This window comes from Lepidochelys olivacea (assembly GCF_965140295.1).
Source record: "Lepidochelys olivacea isolate rLepOli2 genome assembly, chromosome: 8".
Taxonomy (NCBI): domain Eukaryota; kingdom Metazoa; phylum Chordata; order Testudines; family Cheloniidae; genus Lepidochelys; species Lepidochelys olivacea.
In genome coordinates, this window is record NC_140418.1 from 78,241,951 (window position 1) to 78,261,756 (window position 19,806).

At 43.6% G+C, this 19,806-nt stretch overlaps 1 protein-coding gene across 1 annotated transcript in view; it reads right to left on the reverse strand.

The window, feature by feature from the left end:
- Positions 1-15,676: 15,676 nt before the first annotated feature.
- The window catches only part of LOC311525463 (calcium-activated chloride channel regulator 1-like), a gene marked incomplete at its 5' end in the record, with an annotated part of 41,304 nt that continues 37,174 nt past the window's right edge, over positions 15,677-19,806 (reverse strand). The window contains one exon of the mRNA XM_084637641.1: positions 15,677-15,719. Coding sequence (XP_084493767.1) covers positions 15,703-15,719 — 17 coding nt within the window. The 3' untranslated portion in view covers positions 15,677-15,702. The remainder of the gene's footprint in view (positions 15,720-19,806) is intronic.

Genomic DNA, 19,806 nt, shown 5'->3' on the forward strand with positions numbered 1-19,806 from the left:
TGATTTCGACATCCAACACATCTCAGGAGCTTCTAACAAAGTGGCTGATGCACTCTCCCGTGAAAGTTTCCCAGAATCAACTGGTTAAAATCGTCCTTGAGATGTGGAAAATATTGTTAGTCTTTATGTACTTGGTAGTATATTTAGAGATGCATGTGTCTTATTAACTCTGTTTTCCTAGAGCTCCAGGAAGAAATCCCAGCCAGTGTTTCACCCTAGCTGAGATTTGGGGGGCGTGTCATAAATATAAAGGGAAGGGTAAACCCCTTTGAAATCCCTCCTGGCCAGGGGAAAGCTCCTCTCACCTGTAAAGGGTTAAGAAGCTAAAGGTAACCTCGCTGGCACCTGACCAAAATGACCAATGAGGAGACAAGATACTTTCAAAAGCTGGGAGGAGGGAGAGAAACAAAGGGTCTGTGCCTGTCTGTATGCTGCGCTTGCCAGGGACAGAACAGGAATGGAGTCTTAGAACTTTTAGTAAGTAATCTAGCTAGGTATGTGTTAGATTATGATTTCTTTAAATGGCTGAGAAAAGAATTGTGCTGAATAGAATAACTATTTCTGTCTGTGTATCTTTTTTCTAACTTAAGGTTTTGCCTAGAGGGGTTCTCTATGTTTTTGAATCTAATTACCCTGTAAGATATCTACCATCCTGATTTTACAGGGGGGATTTCTTTATTTCTATTTACTTCTATTTTTTATTAAAAGTCTTCTTGTAAAACACTGAATGCTTTTTCATTGTTCTCAGATCCAAGGGTTTGGGTCTGTGGTCACCTATGCAAATTGGTGAGGCTTTTTATCCAACATTTCCCAGGAAAGGGGGGGTGCAAGTGTTGGGAGGATTGTCCATTGTTCTTAAGATCCAAGGGTCTGGGTCTGTAGTCACCTAGGCAAATTGGTGAGGCTTTTTACCAAACCTTGTCCAGGAAGTGGGGTGCAAGGTTTTGGGAAGTATTTTGGGGGGGAAGGACGCGTCCAAACAGCTCTTCCCCAGTAACCAGTATTAGTTTGGTGGTGGTAGCGGCCAGTCCAAGGATAACGGGTGTAATATTTTGTACCTTGGGGAAGTTTTGACCTAAGCTGGTAAAGATAAGCTTAGGAGGTTTTTCATGCAGGTCCCCACATCTGTACCCTAGAGTTCAGAGTGGGGGAGGAACCTTGACACCTCAATTGAAAATTTTGAGCTGCCTACAATCTTAACATATTGAATAACTATAGTAGTCAGTTCCTTGTGAGAACAATCTGGAGAGGCATCAACAATGATCGAAAAATACTTGGCATTTTGAATCTCATCAAGAATTGTTGTTTGTACGAATGACCCACATAGCTCAATAAACTCATTTTGTATGCGTGTGGAGAGATAATGGACTTGCATACGCTTTGACTCTCTTGCGATTCTCAAACACGTTTAACATGCTCTGATAAAAGTGGGTTATATTTGCTGAGGAGCTCAACTATGCCTAGAAAGTTTCCATGTGCACGATCACCAATACGTTGACTGCAACCAAAGAACATCAATCCCCGCTCAGAAAGAAAAAGGATGACATTCAGGATGCGCTCAAGAAGTTTTTTCCAGTTATTAGTTTCTGTAGAGAGTTCAGTCAAGAAGAGTAAATTCTCAACTGAACTTTCAGCTGATGCTGCTTTACTGGCTGATTTCCATGCCACATAATTTTCTTTGTGTGATGTTGAACTCTCATGTGATGGTATTCGGTCTTTCAACTTCCTCCAACCTCTGTTGATGCTCCATCCTGATTGATCAGAGGGAACTGATGCATTTTCAGCACTTTTGTTCAAAATGAAGCAAGGTGCACAGTACAGAGATTGTTTTTCCATACTCCAGCATAACCAGTCTCTTGTGCAGGTCTCATCATTTGGAAGAGTTTTTGTCAGCAGATGAGTAGGGAAAGCATGATTATCAGCATCTTGTGGAATGTTACTTGGAATTTGAAAACAACTAATTTGAAGAAAAGATTGCATTTGTGCAACATTGCTCTTGTCAATAATTCCAGTGTCAGTCACAGTCAAACCTGTTGTACTCATGAATTTCTCTTGCTGCGTAAGATCTACATCTTCTTGTTGCTGTTGAGTTTCTTGATCGTACACAGGATCTTCTGCTGCATCTGTTACTGTTGGCACATCTCCTTCTTGACTACTGTCCTCATGTTCAGGTATTGGCATTGAAATATCACCTGTTGCAGTTGCAGAGTTTTTATTATCTGTAGCATTGTTTGTTGGGTAAGGTGTGTTTTCCAGTGGTTTGAGAAATGAAGTTATTGGCTTTGAGCTCTTAGCTGCTGCTTCACTCAGTTATTTTCGCTGTCTCTTGCTTGCACCACTGTCAAATCTCCTCTTCATAGTGATCTATCTGGTCAATATGTAGCCTATCGACACTTGAAATATTCTGCTGTATATAGGTGGCTTATCTACACTTGTAAACATGTACACAAATGCTGATAAGACTTAAAACGAAGGAATACTAATTAAAAACACAAAATGAAACAGTCAGGTTATTATCTTTATCACTGAATCAAAACTCAAGCATGCAAGGTATAATATAACAGGCTGAGCTGAAGACAAAGGAATGACACACACACACACATATATATATATATATATATATAGTAAACACAGACACGGATACAGACAGGGATAATGTCGAAAAATTTCAAACGTGTGTCCTCACGAAACTCACTGTACAAGATTGTTCTCACAAATTTTCATCTTGAATCTGTGCCTATAGACTACAAAAGCCTATGATGATGCCCAAGCTACCAAGCTAGGGCTCAACCAACCAGTCACCTCTTTTAGATACCATATGAAGATAATAATGATGAATTCTCACACATAAATAATTCCTTAGTCAGCTAGACATAAAACTGTAAAGACACTAAAATGTACCAATTCTCTACCTTTCAACACACACTTGATCTGGCACCACCCACTAGTAGTGGTTTGTTTATATGATCAGCTGATCTGAGAGGACACGTTCATCATGGTTTAATATTGTGCCATCAGAACCAATATATTTTTATTAATATTTATGAACATTTTAAACTCTTTAATATGACAAAATCTGTATCAATTAAAAAAATTATGTCTTTTACCAAATCACATCTCTTATTTGCTTAAATTTGTAGATCTAAGCTGAGAGAGTGTGTCACATTTTGGTCTGATAGGGATGTGCATAAAAACAAGTTGCAAAACTTATCAAATGCCAAAAAATTAACAAGTGTCTAAATTTGAGGCCCATTTTGAGCTTGAGGCCCAGGCCAAATGGCCTTCCTGGCCTCCCCCTCTGATTGGCCCTGTATGTACTACTGAATGGGACAAATGCAGATTGAGTGGCAAAGGCAGATCAGTGCTAATCTATGTGATTTGAGAGAGAAATTCCATATGGAATGTATCAGAGGACCTATTAGTTTTCATTAGATGCTTTAGTTTAAATAGAACTGTAGAAATTTGTCATACCTGCCAATATTTGAAATCTACTATATAAATAAAATAGGGACAATTGTTATGTACTGTATGTAACTTTATATTCTAATATGTGTAATTTAAATTGCTTTCCTTTTTGTAGAGAGAACACTTCCACTCAGCTTAGCTGTTTTACTTCAACAATGCATATAACTGCAGTCACAATTCATAGATGCATTGATTTTAAGGCCACCAGGGACCATCAGATCATCTAGTCTAACCTTCTGTATAATACAGGTGATGGAATTTTATGATGACTAAAGCATGTCTTCCAGAAAGGCCCAGTCCCAATCTGAAGACTTCAACTGATGGAGAATCCACCACTTCCCTTGGCAGTTTGTTTCAAGGATTTATCACTCACACTGTTAAAAATGTATAACATAGTTCTAATTAGAATTTGTCTGGCTTTAACTTACAGCTCTTGGTTTAATGTCTAGTATATTCTCCCCAGGAAGGTATTTATATACCATAATAAAGTCATCTCTTGATTTTTTTTAAATCAACTAAATACATTGAGCTTCTGAACTCTGTCACACTGAGATATACTTACCAAACTTTGAATAATTCTTGTAGCTATTTTCTGAACTCTTTCCAATTTTCCAACATCCTTTTAAAACTGCAGACACCAGAACTGTACACAGTATTCCGGTATTGGTCTCATCAGTATTGCATACAAAGGCAGCCTTCTCCTTGCTGCTACTCACAACTCCCCCTTTATACACCCAATGATTGAATTAGACCTTTTGGCCAAAGCACAGCACTGGGTGCTCATTTGAATTGTTTGTCCACTCTGACCCCTAAATCCTTTTCACAGTCATTGCTTTCGGAGATACAGTTCCCCATTCTCCATGACCTGCATTCTTTGTTCCTAAATGTATGATATTACATTTGTCTGCATTCAAATGTATTTTTGTTTGACTCAGCCCAGCTTACCTAGCTATCTAGATCACTCAGTATGACTGGCATGGCCTCATCATTATTTACCACTTTCCCAATCTTTGTGTCATCACTAAATTTTATCTGCAGTGATTTTATTTACTTCCAAATCATTGATAAAAATATTGAATCGTATTGGGTAGAGAACCAAGGCCTGGGTAACCCCACTGACAACACCCTCATTTGATGACGAATCCCCAACAACAATTACTTTCTGAGAGCTATAAGTAAACTAGTTCTTAATCCATTTAATGTGTGCTCTAATGATAATGTATAGTGCTAATTTTTAATCAGAATGTCATAGAGTGCTACGTCAAACACCTTACAAAATATAAGTAAAAGACAACAGTGTGGATGTCATAATCAACCACACTTGGAATCTTATCAAAAAATGAAATGAGGTTTGTTTGACAAGACCTATTTTCCATAAAATCACTGTGCCATTGCACCCCATAATGCTTTATGAAAATATGCTTATGAATGTATATATGGGACATAACTGAAATATGTTTTATGCTACATATGCTGTGTAACATATCTCTGCAAAGGTTATGATCGACTGAATATATTCATGTATTTGTATGCATGTATCATTTTTGTATTCAAAGTTACGAATATTGGCTGTGTACTTGTTTAATTTTAAGTAGTCTTAGTAAAGCATTTGGTCACCTTCTTTAGAAAGGAATTTGCAAGTTAAGTGCCCAATCAAGAAACACTTAAGCTAACACTGAACTTGGAGACGCCAATCCACATCTGAGCTTTCTCAGGAATGTGGTCTGGCTGGTAAGGAACTCAGTCATGCATGGACATGTGACTTGCCCATATGATTCCAAAACTCCATCTTGGAGCTGGATTTTGCACAGGAGAGAGGAGGGGTCTCCACCCACTAGAGAAAGTCTATTTAAGCCTTCCATTTTGTCTTCAGCTGGCTCAAGAGATAGCCTCTCCACCCCCAAAGGTTATCTAAAAGAGACGAACAAAGGATAGTAACTACAGGGGGTGTGAGTGATTGCTGGACCCAGATTAGAAGGAGACTAGTCTGTAAAAGAAGCTTACTGGAACATCTCTGAGGGTGTGATTTCATCCGTAATGACTTTCTTACTGTATTAGGCATAGACTTGCTTGTTTTATTTTATTTTGTTTGGTAATTCATTTTGTTCTGTCTGTTACTACTTGGAACCACTTAAATCCTACTTTTTGTATTTAATAAAATAACTTTTTACTTATTAATTAACCCAGAGAATGTATTAATACCTGGGGGGGGGGGAGGGGGCAAACAGCTGTGCATATCTCTCTATCAGTGTTATAGAGGGCGAACAATTTATGAGTTTATCCTGTATAAGCTTTATACAGGGTAAAACAGATTTATTTGGGGTTTGGACCCCATTGGGAGCTGAGCATCTGAGTGTTAGAGACAAGAACACTTCTTAAGCTGTTTTCAGTTAAGCCTGCAGCTGTTGGGAGATGTGGTTCAAACCTGGGGCTGTGTTTGCAGTAGGCAAACTTGTCTTGCTCAAACCAGGCAGGGCACTGAAGTCCTAAGACGGCAGGGAAAACAGACTCAGAGGTAGTCAAAGCACATCAGGTGGCAGTTCCCAAGGGGTTTTCTGTGATCCAACCCATCACAATCACATCATTTATATTCATTATATTCCCATCATGTAATTCTTTATTGATTGAATCTCATATCGGCTTTTCCATTAATTTGCCCAGGACTGATGTCAGGCTAACCAGCCTATAATTACCCTGTGTGATGGATTAGTATGTGTCTATTTCAATCTGCAAATCCTATTCTGTTTTGTGAACACTATTCTGGTTATAAAATTATGCTGTGCCCTCACTTTGGCACTGCAGCCTTCATCTTGATCTGAAAACACACCTAAGATGTCAGAAAAAATCCTTGCATCTGGCAGCAGGCTAACAATGGAGAGCAAACAAGAGTAATCAATTCTGGATAGTCTTCTATTTCAATGGAAGCATCCTAGAGCAATCTGCTGGCTGCAGTTTCCCAATCTGGACTTCAGGTGGACTGGAACTAAGCAACAAATCACTTGATGAGGGAACTGAAGCTACTCAGAGAAGTCCCCTGATAGACAGAATGGGAATATTATGAAAGGATAAGTTCTGTTCTGAGCTGCTACTCTTTCATTGGCCATCCAATGAGACAAGACCGGGCTGAAGGAGAGGAAGTGTAAAAGAATGCTGTGCTCCCTGGAAGAAATTGAAGATGATCCAAAGGACTCACAGGAGGGATGAGGAAACTGAGCAGTCTTGTGTGGAGCTGTTTAATATTTTCCCATAGATTTGTATATCTCTTGTGATTGTTTAGAAGTGCTTCTGTAAAGCCTGTGTGTTCCTTGTTTTAACTGTCACAAAAATCTCTGAAGGGTGAAACACTCATTCTGAGCAGTGTTGGGGAAGGGGACTTCACTGGCACCTGGAGAATTTAAGGTCTACAGCATTTATTTCTCTGATATATCAAATTCCACAGCCATCAGCCAAACCATAATCTCCCTCCCATACACCCGCTCTCTCCTCATTGACCACCACTCCCCTAGTCCCCATGGTTGAGGCTGGTGGCACTGCAGAGGTTAAAAATCACACACATTGTAATGCAGGCATGTTTCCTAAAATGGCAGAAGCTCATGGGCTGGATCAGAACTTAGTGACTAAGGAGGAAAGCCCAGCAGCTAAGGACTGGATGGGAGGAGAGTGGGCAGGCTATTCCTGATGTGAGGCAAAAAACTGGCCTTGAGCTAAAAATTGGATGAGGACTCCAGTCTGCCAGAGGCCGTTGGTAGGAGGACAGACCTGACCTGGGTACATGCGTTAACTGGAGCCCAGCAGCTGGCCGTTAGATGGTGAGAGGGCTGTTGCTGCTGGGAACCTGCCTGTAAAGAAGGGGGTTGAAGGCTGAGTTGAGTGGGACTGAAGGCACTGTTGTGTTGATGTTATATTGGACTGGACTACGGGACTCTGTTACCTGGGAAGAAGATGAATGCTTTGAAGTAGCTTGGCCAGAGGGCCAAGTTACCTCTATGGCTGGAGCAGGCTGAAGATCATTGTTGGGAAACTGAGGAAGAGTGCTTGGGATGGTCAGTCTTGTAACAGAGACCATCACTGCTTCTGAGCCATGGACCTATCTGAAGAAGCAGCAATGTCATGGGGAGATATTGCCATGTAACCCCCTTTGACCTGCTGTACAGCCTCACCTACCAATTTCCATAGTCTTACTCCCCTCTCCACTGCAGTAATACAGTAGCACCAAGTAGCATTCCAGCCATGTGAGTGCCATCCCCTTCCTGAAATAGATCAAAGCACTACCCTATTTAAATTTAAGAATGTCATCCAGCCCTATGTAGAAAGTAATCTTATTGCAGCACAGCATATACAGCCAACTGTACAAAACCTGGGGAATGCTATTTTCCATTACAGTGGAAGAAGGAAGTAAGGCCATGCATAGAATGCACTTGTGGACTCTTGCATGCACAAAGTTCTTATATTGCTATTACAGCTGATGTAGCTATATCTTATCAGTAACCTAACCGCACTTTGGAAAGACTGAAAATGCTTTTGCAAAGCTATTTTAAGAGACAAAGTTCACCCAGATAGCAGGGTCAACCGTAAGTATACTAGTGGCTTTAGCAAGACATTCTTGGTACCTTGATCACCTGAACACACACCATGCCCACAAGATAGAGATTTAGCAAAAAAAAAAAAAAGTTTAAGCATAAAATGGGGTGGCTTTCATTTTCCAGGTTTCAGAGTAGTCTCTAAGGTGCCACAAGTACTCCTTTTCTTTTTTCATTTTCCAGTTATTGCTTCCATTCCCCACTTTTCATCTTCCATTCTCTCACCCCACTTCCCCCTTAATTGTTTTGTTCTCCTCCCTTATGTCAGTTCTGTTCCCGTTTATCTTTCTCTACTCTTTCCTCTGGATCCTATCTTCCGGTGTCTCTAGTATTTCCCCCATCTCTTCCCTACCCAAAGGAATCAGACTGGCTCACAGCGATAGCACAAAATCAAGTGGAATTATTAAAAATAATTCTCCTCATGATGTTTAATGGGGTCTGTTCCTTTAAATCATGCACACAATGGCTTCAGCCCTCCACCACAGGTGTTACAGTTATGCAGTGATACAGTTAACGGCTCATCGTTTGCATTACAAACCTTGATTAATAGTAGAAATGGGCAAAAAAAGGTGATGTGTGGACTACGTTTAGGTTATTGTTTGAGTTGAAACAATCATTTCTTACTTTGAGGTTCAATGGTTCCTAAATCATGGAAGTATTTTTATGAGAGTTTGACTCCAAATGGCTGAAAACAGATTTGCAGCTGCATTTTCTGCATGAAGAAGCTTCTTGGGTTGCAGCATTCCTGGGAAACTTCTTTCACTCATGCTCTTTAGTCTCCACTAAAAATGCAGTACTTGGCTGTCTATGAACCAGCAATCAGATGAGGATCAGCATGAAGCTTTTTCCTGCCTCAACACATCCTCCAACTGGGTGCACATCTAAACCAACTGTTAGCTGGCTGCTTCCTCTGGATGCCATGACATGCATGAGAGCTGAATTATAAAGATGTTCACCGTATGGGCAGCTGCAGGAAACCTCACTGTACATCTTCTTTTGCATATAGATTTAAGACCTTATCTCATTAAATTTAATTACAGCTTTTTCATTATAGTGTACACATAGACTATGTAATCAAGTGGCATAAAGCTTTAAGTGGCATGAGTTTAGGGTGTATATATGCAGTACATACAGTGTCCTTTTAGGGTATGTCTACACTACGGAATAAGGTCGAATTTATAGAAGTCAGTTTTTTAGAAATCGGTTTTATATATTCGAGTGTGTGTGTCCCCACAGAAAATGCTCTAAGTGCATTAAGTGCATTAACTCGTCGGAGCGCTTCCACAGTACCGAGGCTAGAGTCGACTTCCGGAGCATTGCACTGTGGGTAGCTATCCCACAGTTCCCGCAGTCTCCGCTGCCCATTGGAATTCTGGGTTGAGATCCCAATGCCTGATGGGGCTAAAACATTGTCGCGGGTGGTTCTGGGTACATATCGTCAGGCCCCCGTTCCCTCCCTCCCTCCATGAAAGCAAGGGCAGACAATCGTTTTGCGCCTTTTTTCCTGAGTTACCTGTGCAGATGCCATACCATGGCAAGCATGGAGCCCGCTCAGGTAACCGTCACCCTATGACTCCTGGGTGCTGGCAGACACGGTACGGCATTGCTACACAGTAGCAGCAACCCCTTGCCTTGTGGCAGCAGACGGTACAGTACGACTGGTAGCCATCATCGTCATGTCTGAGGTGCTCCTGGCCACGTCAGCTGGGAGCGCCTGGACAGACATGGGCGCAGGGACTAAATTTGGAGTGACTTGACCAGGTCATTCTCTTTAGTCCTGCAGTCAGTCCTATTGAACCGTCTTATGGTGAGCAGGCAGGCGATACGGATTGCTAGCAGTCGTACTGTACCATCTTCTGCCAGGCAGGCAAGAGATGAGGATTGCTAGCAGTCGTATTGTACCATCTTCTGCCAGGCAGGCAAGAGATGAGGATGGCTAGCAGTCGTACTGTACCATCTTCTGCCGAGCAGCCATGAGATGTGGATGGCATGCAGTCCTTCTGCACCGTCTGCTGCCAGCCAAAGATGTAAAAGATAGATGGAGTGGATCAAAACAAGAAATAGATCAGATTTGTTCTGTATTCATTTGCTTCCCCCCACCCCGTCTAGGGGACTCATTCTTCTAGGTCACACTGCAGTCACTCACAGAGAAGGTGCAGCGAGGTAAATCTAGCCATGTATCAATCAGAGGCCAGGCTAACCTTCCTGTTCCAATAAGAACGATAACTTAGGTGCACCATTTCCTATTGGAACCCTCCGTGAAGTCCTGCCTGAAATACTCCTTGATGTAAAGACACCCCCTTTGTTGATTTTAGCTCCCTGAAGCCAACCCTATAAGCCGTGTCGTCAGTTGCCCCTCCCTCCGTCAGAGCAATGGCAGACAATCGTTCCGCGCCTTTTTTTCTGTGCGGATGCCATACCAAGGCAAGCATGGAGGCCGCTCAGCTCACTTTGGCAATTAGGAGCACATTAAACACCACACGCATTATCCAGCCGTATATGCAGCACTGGAACCTGGCAAAGCGATACCGGGCAAGGAGGCGACATCAGCGCGGTCACGTGAGTGATCAGGACATGGACACAGATTTCTCTGAAAGCATGGGCCCTGCCAATGCATGCATCATGGTGCTAATGGGGCAGGTTCATGCTGTGGGCTCGGGAAACAAGCACAGACTGGTGGGACCGCATAGTGTTGCAGGTCTGGGACGATTCCCAGTGGCTGCGAAACTTTCGCATGCGTAAGGGCACTTTCATGGAACTTTGTGACTTGCTTTCCCTGCCCTGCGGTGCATGAATACCAAGATGAGAGCAGCCCTCACAGTTGAGAAGCGAGTGGCGATAGCCCTGTGGAAGCTTGCAACGCCAGACAGCTACCGGTCAGTTGGGAATCAATTTGGAGTGGGCAAATCTACTGTGGGGGCTGCTGTGATGCAAGTAGCCCACGCAATCAAAGATCTGCTGATATTAAGGGTAGTGACCCTGGGAAATGTGCAGGTCATAGTGGATGGCTTTGCTGCAATGGGATTCGCTAACTGTGGTGGGGCCATAGACGGAACCCATATCCCTATCTTGGCACCGGAGCACCAAGCCGCCGAGTACATAAACCGCAAGGGGTACTTTTCGATAGTGCTGCAAGCTCTGGTGGATCACAAGGGACGTTTCACCAACATCAACGTGGGATGGCCGGGAAAGGTGCATGACGCTCGCATCTTCAGGAACTCTGGTCTGTTTCAAAAGCTGCAGGAAGGGACTTTATTCCCAGACCAGAAAATAACTGTTGGGGATGTTGAAATGCCTATATGTATCCTTGGGGACCCAGCCTACCCCTTAATGCCATGGCTCATGAAGCCGTACACAGGCAGCCTGGACAGTAGTCAGGAGCTGTTCAACTACAGGCTGAGCAAGTGCAGAATGGTGGTAGAATGTGCATTTGGATGTTTAAAGGCGCACTGGCGCAGTTTACTGACTCGCTTAGACCTCAGCGAAACCAATATTCCCACTGTTATTACTGCTTGCTGTGTGCTCCACAATATCTGTGAGAGTAAGGGGGAGACGTTTATGGCAGGGTGGGAGGTTGAGGCAAATCGCCTGGCTGCTGGTTACGCGCAGCCAGACACCAGGGCGGTTAGAAGAGCACAGGAGGGCGCGGTATGCATCAGAGAAGCTTTGAAAACCAGTTTCATGACTGGCCAGGCTACGGTGTGAAAGTTCTGTTTGTTTCTCCTTGATGAAATCCCCCGCCCCTTGGTTCACTCTACTTCCCTGTAAGCTAACCACCCACCCCTCCTCCCTTCAATCACCGCTTGCAGAGGCAATAAAGTCATTGTTGCTTCACATTCATGCATTCTTTATTCATTCATCACACAAATAGGGGGATGACTACCAAGGTAGCCCAGGAGGGGTGGTGGAGGAGGGAAGGAAAATGCCACACAGCACTTTAAGCACAGCACTTTAAAAGTTTAAAACTTTAAAATTTATTGAATGACAGCCTTCTTTTTTTTGGGCAATCCTCTGTGGTGGAGTGGCTGGTTGGCCGGAGGCCCCCCACCGCATTCTTGGGCGTCTGGGTGTGGAGGCTATGGAACTTGGGGAGGAGGGCAGTTGGTTACAGAGGGGCTGCAGTGGCAGTCTGTGCTCCAGCTGCCTTTGCTGCAGCTCAACCATACACTGGAGCATACTGGTTTGGTCCTGCAGCAGCCTCAGCATTGAATCCTGCCTCCTCTCATCACGCTGCCGCCACATTTGAGCTTCAGCCCTGTCTTCAGCCCGCCACTTACTCTCTTCAGCCCGCCACCTCTCCTCCCGGTCATTTTGTGCTTTCCTGCACTCTGACATTATTTGCCTCCACGCATTCGTCTGTGCTCTGTCAGTGTGGGAGGACAGCATGAGCTCGGAGAACATTTCATCGTGAGTGCGTTTTTTTTTCTTTCTAAGCTTCACTAGCCTCTGGGAAGGAGAAGATCCTGTGATCATTGAAACACATGCAGCTGGTGGAGAAAAAAAAAGGGACAGCGGTATTTAAAAAGACACATTTTATAAAACAGTGGCTACACTCTTTCAGGGTAAACCTTGCTGTTAACATTACATACATAGCACATGTGCTTTCATTACAAGGTCGCATTTTGCCTCCCCCCACTGCGTGACTACCCCCTCAACCTTCCCCCCTCCCTGTGGCTAACAGCGGGGAACATTTCTGTTTAGCCACAGGCAAACAGCCCAGCAGGAATGGGCTCCTCTGAGTGTCCCCTGAAGAAAAGCACTCTATTTCAACCAGGTGACCATGAATTATATCTCACTCTCCTGAGGATAACACAGAGAGATAAAGAACGGATGTTGTTTGAATGCCAGCAAACATACACTGCAATGCTTTGTTCTACAATGATTCCCGAGTACGTGTTACTGGTCTGGAGTGGTAAAGTGTCCTACCATGAAGGACGCAATAAGGCTGCCCTCCCCAGAAACCTTTTGCAAAGGCTTTAGGACTACATCTAGGAGAACCGCAAATGCCAGGGCAAAGTAATCCTTTCACATGCTTGCTTTTAAACCATGTATAGTATTTTAAAAGGTACACTCACCGGAGGTCCCTTCTCTGCCTGCTGGGTCCAGGAGGCAGCCTTGGGTGGGTTCGGGGGGTACTGGCTCCAGGTCCAGGGTGAGAAACAGTTCCTGGCTGTTGGGAAAACCGGTTTCTCCGCTTGCTTGCTGTGAGCTATCTCCAACCTCATCATCATCATCATCTTCTTCGTCCCCAAAACCTGCTTCCGTATTGCCTCCATCTCCATTGAAGGAGTCAAACAACATGGCTGGGGTAGTGGTGCCTGAACCCCCTAAAATGGCATGCAGCTCATCATAGAAGCGGCATGTTTGGGGCTCTGACCCGGAGCGGCCGTTCGCCTCCCTGGTTTTCTGGTAGGCTTGCCTCAGCTCCTTCAGTTTCACGCGGCACTGCTTCGGGTCCCTGTTATGGCCTCTGTCCTTCATGCCCTAGGAGATTTTGACAAAGGTTTCGGCATTTCGAAAACTGGAACGGAGTTCTGATAGCACGGATTCCTCTCCCCAAACAGCGATCAGATCCCGTACCTCCCGTTCGGTCCATGGTGGAGCTCTTTTGCAATTCTGGGACTCCATCATGGTCACCTGTGCTGATGAGCTCTGCATGGTCACCTGCAGCTTGCCACGCTGGCCAAACAGGAAATGAGATTCAAAAGTTCACGGTTCTTTTCCTGTCTACCTGGCCAATGCATCTGAGTTGAGAGTGCTGTCCAGAGCGGTCACAATGGAGCACTCTGGGATAGCTCCCGGAGGCCAATACCATCGAATTGTGTCCACAGTACCCCAAATTTGAGCCGGCAACGTCGATTTAAGCGCTAATCCACTTGTCAGGGGTGGAGTAAGGAAATCGATTTTAAGAACCCTTTAAGTCGAAATAAAGGGCTTCATTGTGTGGACAGGTGCAGGTTTACATCGATTTAACGCTGCTAAATTCGACCTAAAGTCCTAGTGTAGACCAGGGCTTAATTTGACCTGGCCATTCAGACATGCGGTGTACATGCAGTATGATACTGCTACTAAATCACAGCAGTTTCATACAGTTCTGTATTATGGCTTTCCAACTATTTTATACACCCATTTTCTGTACCAGTGTAATTATTTTTGTGTATTTCTTGAAAGCATCTAACGAATCCTAGAAAAATAAGTGGATGTCATCCAAAGTTTCATCTTAAGTCACAGTAGATTTGTTGCAGTTTCTGTGATAACCACTTTCTTCTTTTACTTTAAAGCACATATGGTTGCATTTATAAGGCAAACTCCTGTTATTAACCCGAATCCTAGCAACACTATATTCAATATTACAAGTGAGATGATCCATTGCAGGAACCAATGTCACTGTTTGTGCTGTATTAGATATATCAGAGTGAAAAGAGGCTTAATCAATGGCATGTACAGCCACATAGATGATGGTGATATTTTCTGTTGCAAAAGCTTCTGGTTTAAATACAAATATTTTCTGCTATCCAGCATGCTGAGGTGTCAGAGGGCAGGTATGCACCAGAATAGCATTATCAAAGTTGCCTCTTACTTTCAGAGGTCTTTCACTTGTTCTTATTTAGAAACTTGCAGCTGAAAATGGAAATATGTCAACAGAAATTATACAGCATGTATTTAACCCTGTAATTAAAACTGTTGATCTGTTCCTTTAGAAGCAGTCAAATTGTTAGCAGCATAAGTGAGCGCCTATTCCAGTTACCCTATTCAACCATCTGATCAGTGAAGGTTGCATGCTGGACAGATCCCATAACAGAACACTTGCTCTGCTAACTTGAGGGAGACTTGAGGAAGCACTTGTGAACTCGAAATCTCACTGAAAACAAAGATTCATGATATTGAATTTAATAGCCAGTATGGGTTAATCCTGTCCTCACCCAAAGCCTCACAGCCCTACCAACATCACTGAATTCAGTCTATAATGAAGAAGTAAAATTACAGTAAAATTATTGAGTCAAAAGCTTTCACTCTTCACTCCACGCTCTCCCTTCACAGTTGGAGACCACATGGCTCCCTTTTGTGGCTGCTCAGAAAGCAATACGACACTATAGTCAAGGTAAGACCTCCCATCACAATTGCAAGCACCACTTCTGCAATTCTTTCAAAATCCATTGGCCAAGTCAGTCCAAAATCACCCCAAAATCAGGAATGAAATCCTGGCTCCATTGAAGTTAATGGCAAAACTCCTACTGATGTCAATAGAATCAGATTTCCCCAGGGACTTGTGTGGTGTACTATGTTTCAGGCTGAGTGACAGGAATGACTCATATAGGTTATTTATGGGTGAACTCTGGTTCGTAATCACATTTTATTCATACTAAAACAACAGAAATATTGGGTCAAATTCTTGGAGTTTCTTCACTTGCTCTCATACTTCAGAAGCGTGTTGGTTTGCACAGGCAAAACCTGTACTGACATTTAAAAAGGCATGTTTTCTCTGTACAAAATGGTTGTGGTTGCAAGTTTTTGTGAGCACAGTTAAGGAGGACCAGTGAAAATCTGCCTCAGTCACTGTGCGGTTTCATTGCAATCAGATGACAAGCAGATAAACCATCAAACATACCTTGCCAGTGGTCAAGATCATCCCCTGATGCTGTCCATGATAAAATAATCATACTGTCAGCTGTTCTAGAATCAAGATAAATAATTTTACATGGTGGAAACACAGCAGTAGTGAGTCTAGTAGGAATGCAGACAATATGAAGGATCCTCCTGAGGCTGTGCTGCAGAAGCCACCGACTCTGATTTGAATATCTTTGTTACTGATAACTGAGGGTCTTGATGGGTTCATCTGGATCTTACCTACAGACATGCACGCACCCCATTGGATTTGTCTCAACATTCTCACATTACGGAGCTCTGCAGATACTGTGACCCCAATTCTGATCTCACTTATATTGCTGTAAATCAGGAATAACTCCATTGAACTCAGTGGAGTTGAGACCAGAATCACTCCATAGTATGTGCTCTGTATCTTCAAGAATACTGAATTAATGAGAATGAAAATAATACCTAAGTGAAGTAGTTGAGACTCAGTATAAAATGCTAAGTGTTTGACATTTCTAAACCTTTGTCGCAATTCTGAATGTAAGATTATTGATTATGATTTTCCAGTGCCATTGGGGTACATGGCACTTTACAGATGTAGAGGCAGGACAACTTTCCATATCTGCTTTTTTCACAGGCAAAACATAAATTCATGTGGATTTATTCCCTCTAAAGTCCCATCCACATCACAAAAGTAGTGTTCTCGGAAATAATGGTTTTAAACTAACTTTAAACACTGATTTAACTACCCCTTTTTTGCTCCTGTGTAGAAAGGGCAGAATTTAGTTAAAACAATTTCTGAAAAGCATCCAAAACTAATATCATCCAGCCGGGCCGATCCTTATACTTATGAAGATCTCTTAGCAAGGATGTCAATGCTCTAATGCCCTTTAACAGTGTTTGAGAGAATGTGATGCAGTTATTTATTCCAGTGTATTCACAATGGAGCTTGTTTTACATGCCTCACCCCGCATTACTCCATCTTACCATTTTCTGTGTAACCGGGTATATACATAGAATGACTCCATGGCACTATGGGGTGTGGTCTGACAGTCTTGCTAGCTCATTGAACACATACTTTCAAGTTGTATCTGCCATTTTCAAAGAAAGAATAGATGTTCCTAGAATAGACACTATCATTCTTGACAATGTCTGACCCTAGACAGAAAAAACTGAATGAGCACAAAGAAATTACTGCATTAGTTCGTTCTTCATTGTTAGAAGGAAACTAAAAGGCAGGGATGGAGGGAAATTCTGTTCTGACTTATAACCCATGCAACTCCATTGACTTTGGTGCTGTACAATATCAGAGAATAATTTTACACAGGCTGTTTATAAAGTGACCAAAAGAATGCAGTCGGAAGCTAGAATGCTTGCTTATCACCCTGAGGGATGCTGACTGAGGGAGCAGCTGATTTCTCAGCATGGAAGAGTTAAGGGATTTTCATCTCCTGGACCTATTGCTTCCCAGCATGGATGATCATACAACTGTATCATTAAAGCTAAGTGAGCCAAAGTCAGACCACTGTCAGAAAAAGGCCACACAATCAAACCACACTGCTCAGTTAAAAGACAATGATGCAAGTATTGTGCTTTCAACAGACAGGCACGGTTATGCAACTGGAGGGAGCTCCAGGGAGGTCTTTATTAAAATTCGGCCAAAAGCTGAAGGGAGTTTGGGATGATTTTTCTGTATACAATGATGCTTACTACCTTTTTGTATATGGCTAACCCATCGCTTTTGGAGATGCATGTTCTTTGTGAGGCCCAGGGAAAGATTATTTTGCCTTGGAATGTACCACACAATAGATATTTTCAAGAAATTTCCCAGATTACCCCCTATTTAAATCTTCATCCACAGCCAACACTTCAAAAAACTCCAGTGCTACACTATCGGTTATACTTAACACATTTTTCATTAAGTAAGTATACCCATTTCCATTAAAGCACAGGTAACCAAAGTTTGTTAGCCAAGTTGTAGTGTCTCCTTCCTGATTAGTTAAGAGAAAAAGATTAGATTCCTAATTCCCACATACTTCCTTCTTGTAAGCACATTCACACCTGGTAACAGGGTTGCAGTGAAAAATATTTATGGGAATCCTTGTTAACTATTAGCCACACTTCCTTGTTGGCAGGTGATTACTTCATGTGAACGATGAACCAAATATAACCCTAGTTACAGCCTGTTCTGGAAGGCGATGCACATCAGCAAAAGACAGCCCAGAGCACGTTTGTTCCCCTAGCTATACACCATTAAAATCGGTGCAGATGTCAAAAAACCAAATGTAAGCAGTGTCAGGATGAGCTCCACCCTGACATCTGGTGGTGAGGTGTGGCAAGTTGTGGAAAACAACTTCAGGGGCCGATCTCATTTGCATAGGCACACCCACCACACCTAGAATGAGACCATAGCTGCCCAAATGGTCACTTTGGCTGCTGTGGGATCCCCAGTGTCTCTGTTATTGGGGCAGGAAGAATAAATTGTTATTACCCTGATTATGGGAACTGTGCTTGGAACTGTACGTGGCCTTTTGTTACGATGGAGGGATTCACCATCATCTAAGTAGCACTCGCTAGGCAAGGGTCATGGGTTCCAAAACTGTGTGAATGGAAAGAGGCAGGGGACAAGTATTAATACTTGGTGGCATGGGCCCCTTGGTGAGGGCCTTACATGCTGATTGCATTTCCTCCTCTCTCCACTGTGGAATATCAGAGCTAATTTTGATTTCATTAGAAGTCTAGTTATAGGCTGCTGAGTTCACTTTGGGCTGACAGTGCACCAGCACTGGGGCTCCCCTACTACAAGCTGAATTCACCTAAGAGCTGAAATCACTGAGTGTTGTGTTAAGTAGTGGGGGAGCCTGAAGATATATTGTGGAGCAGTTTGCGGGACGGCTGGTGAAGCAGTTCGACACGGAGCAGTGTGTGGATGGCAGGAGCTGCTTGTGGGCCGTGGAGCTGAGTGAAGGAGTTCGTGGGGCGGCTGGCGGAGCGGAGCGCAGCTGAGCGAAGGAGTTCGTGGGGCAGCTGGCGGAGCGGAGCGCAGCTGAGCGAAGGAGTTCGTGGGGCGGCTGGTGGAGCGGAGCGGAGCGGAGCGCCGCTATGGAGCTATGGGGCGGTCAGCTTCAGATCACGTAAGGTGCCTCTTACCCCCGTCCCATTTCCACCCAGGTTGGGAGGTAAAGCTCCGCCGATAAGCTTTCGAACTCTGGGGCTGCCCTGACCAGGGACAGAGACTTTTGGGGCATTGGACTTTTGGGGTTGCTGGACTCAAGAACCAAAGGGAAAAGGGCATGCCCCAATTTGCCTGGGGTGGGGTTGTTTTTGCTCATGGGTTGTGTTATGAATCCGGTTGGTGGTGTTTCCCCAACATAATGCCACATTGTTTCTCTCTGTTATTAAAAGACTTTTGCTACACTCAGACTATGTGCTTGCGAGAGGGGAAGTATTGCCTCTTGGAGGCGCCCAGCGGGGGTGGTATATATTTGTCCCAGGTCACTGGGTGGGGGCTCGAGCCGGTTTGCATTGTGTTATTGGAATGGAACCCCTAGATATTGAACCCGGCCCTTGTTGCTGCCAACTCTGAACGGCAGAAGGGTTACACAAATGTGTATACGTTTCAGTAGTCAGTGTAGTCGAATATATTGCATATGACAGATGGCAAGTCAAAAGCACCATTCACATTTGTAAGCAGTCAAGATGAGCTCTACCCTGACAGCTGGTGGCGAGTCATGGTGGGTTGTGGAAAAGAACTTCAGGGGCTGATCTCATTTGCATAGGCACACCCACCTTGCCTAGATGGTCACTTTGGCTGCTGTAGGATCCCCAGTTTCTCTGTTATTGGGGAATGAATAAACCTGTTATTATCCTGATTATGTGAATCAAGGACAGTGGAACTGTACTTGGCCTTTTGTTATGATGGAGGGACTCACCATCAACTAAGCAGCACTCACTAGGCAAGGGTCATGCGTTCCAAGTCCCAGTAAATGGAGAGAGGTTGGGGACAGGTATTAATACTTGGTGGTATGGGCCCCCTGGTGAGGGTCTTACATGCTAATTGCACTTCCATCTCTTTCCACTGTAGAATATCAAAGCTAATTTTGATTCCTTTAGGAGTCTAGTTACAGGCTGCTGAGCTGAATTTACTTTGGGCTAATTGTGCACCAGC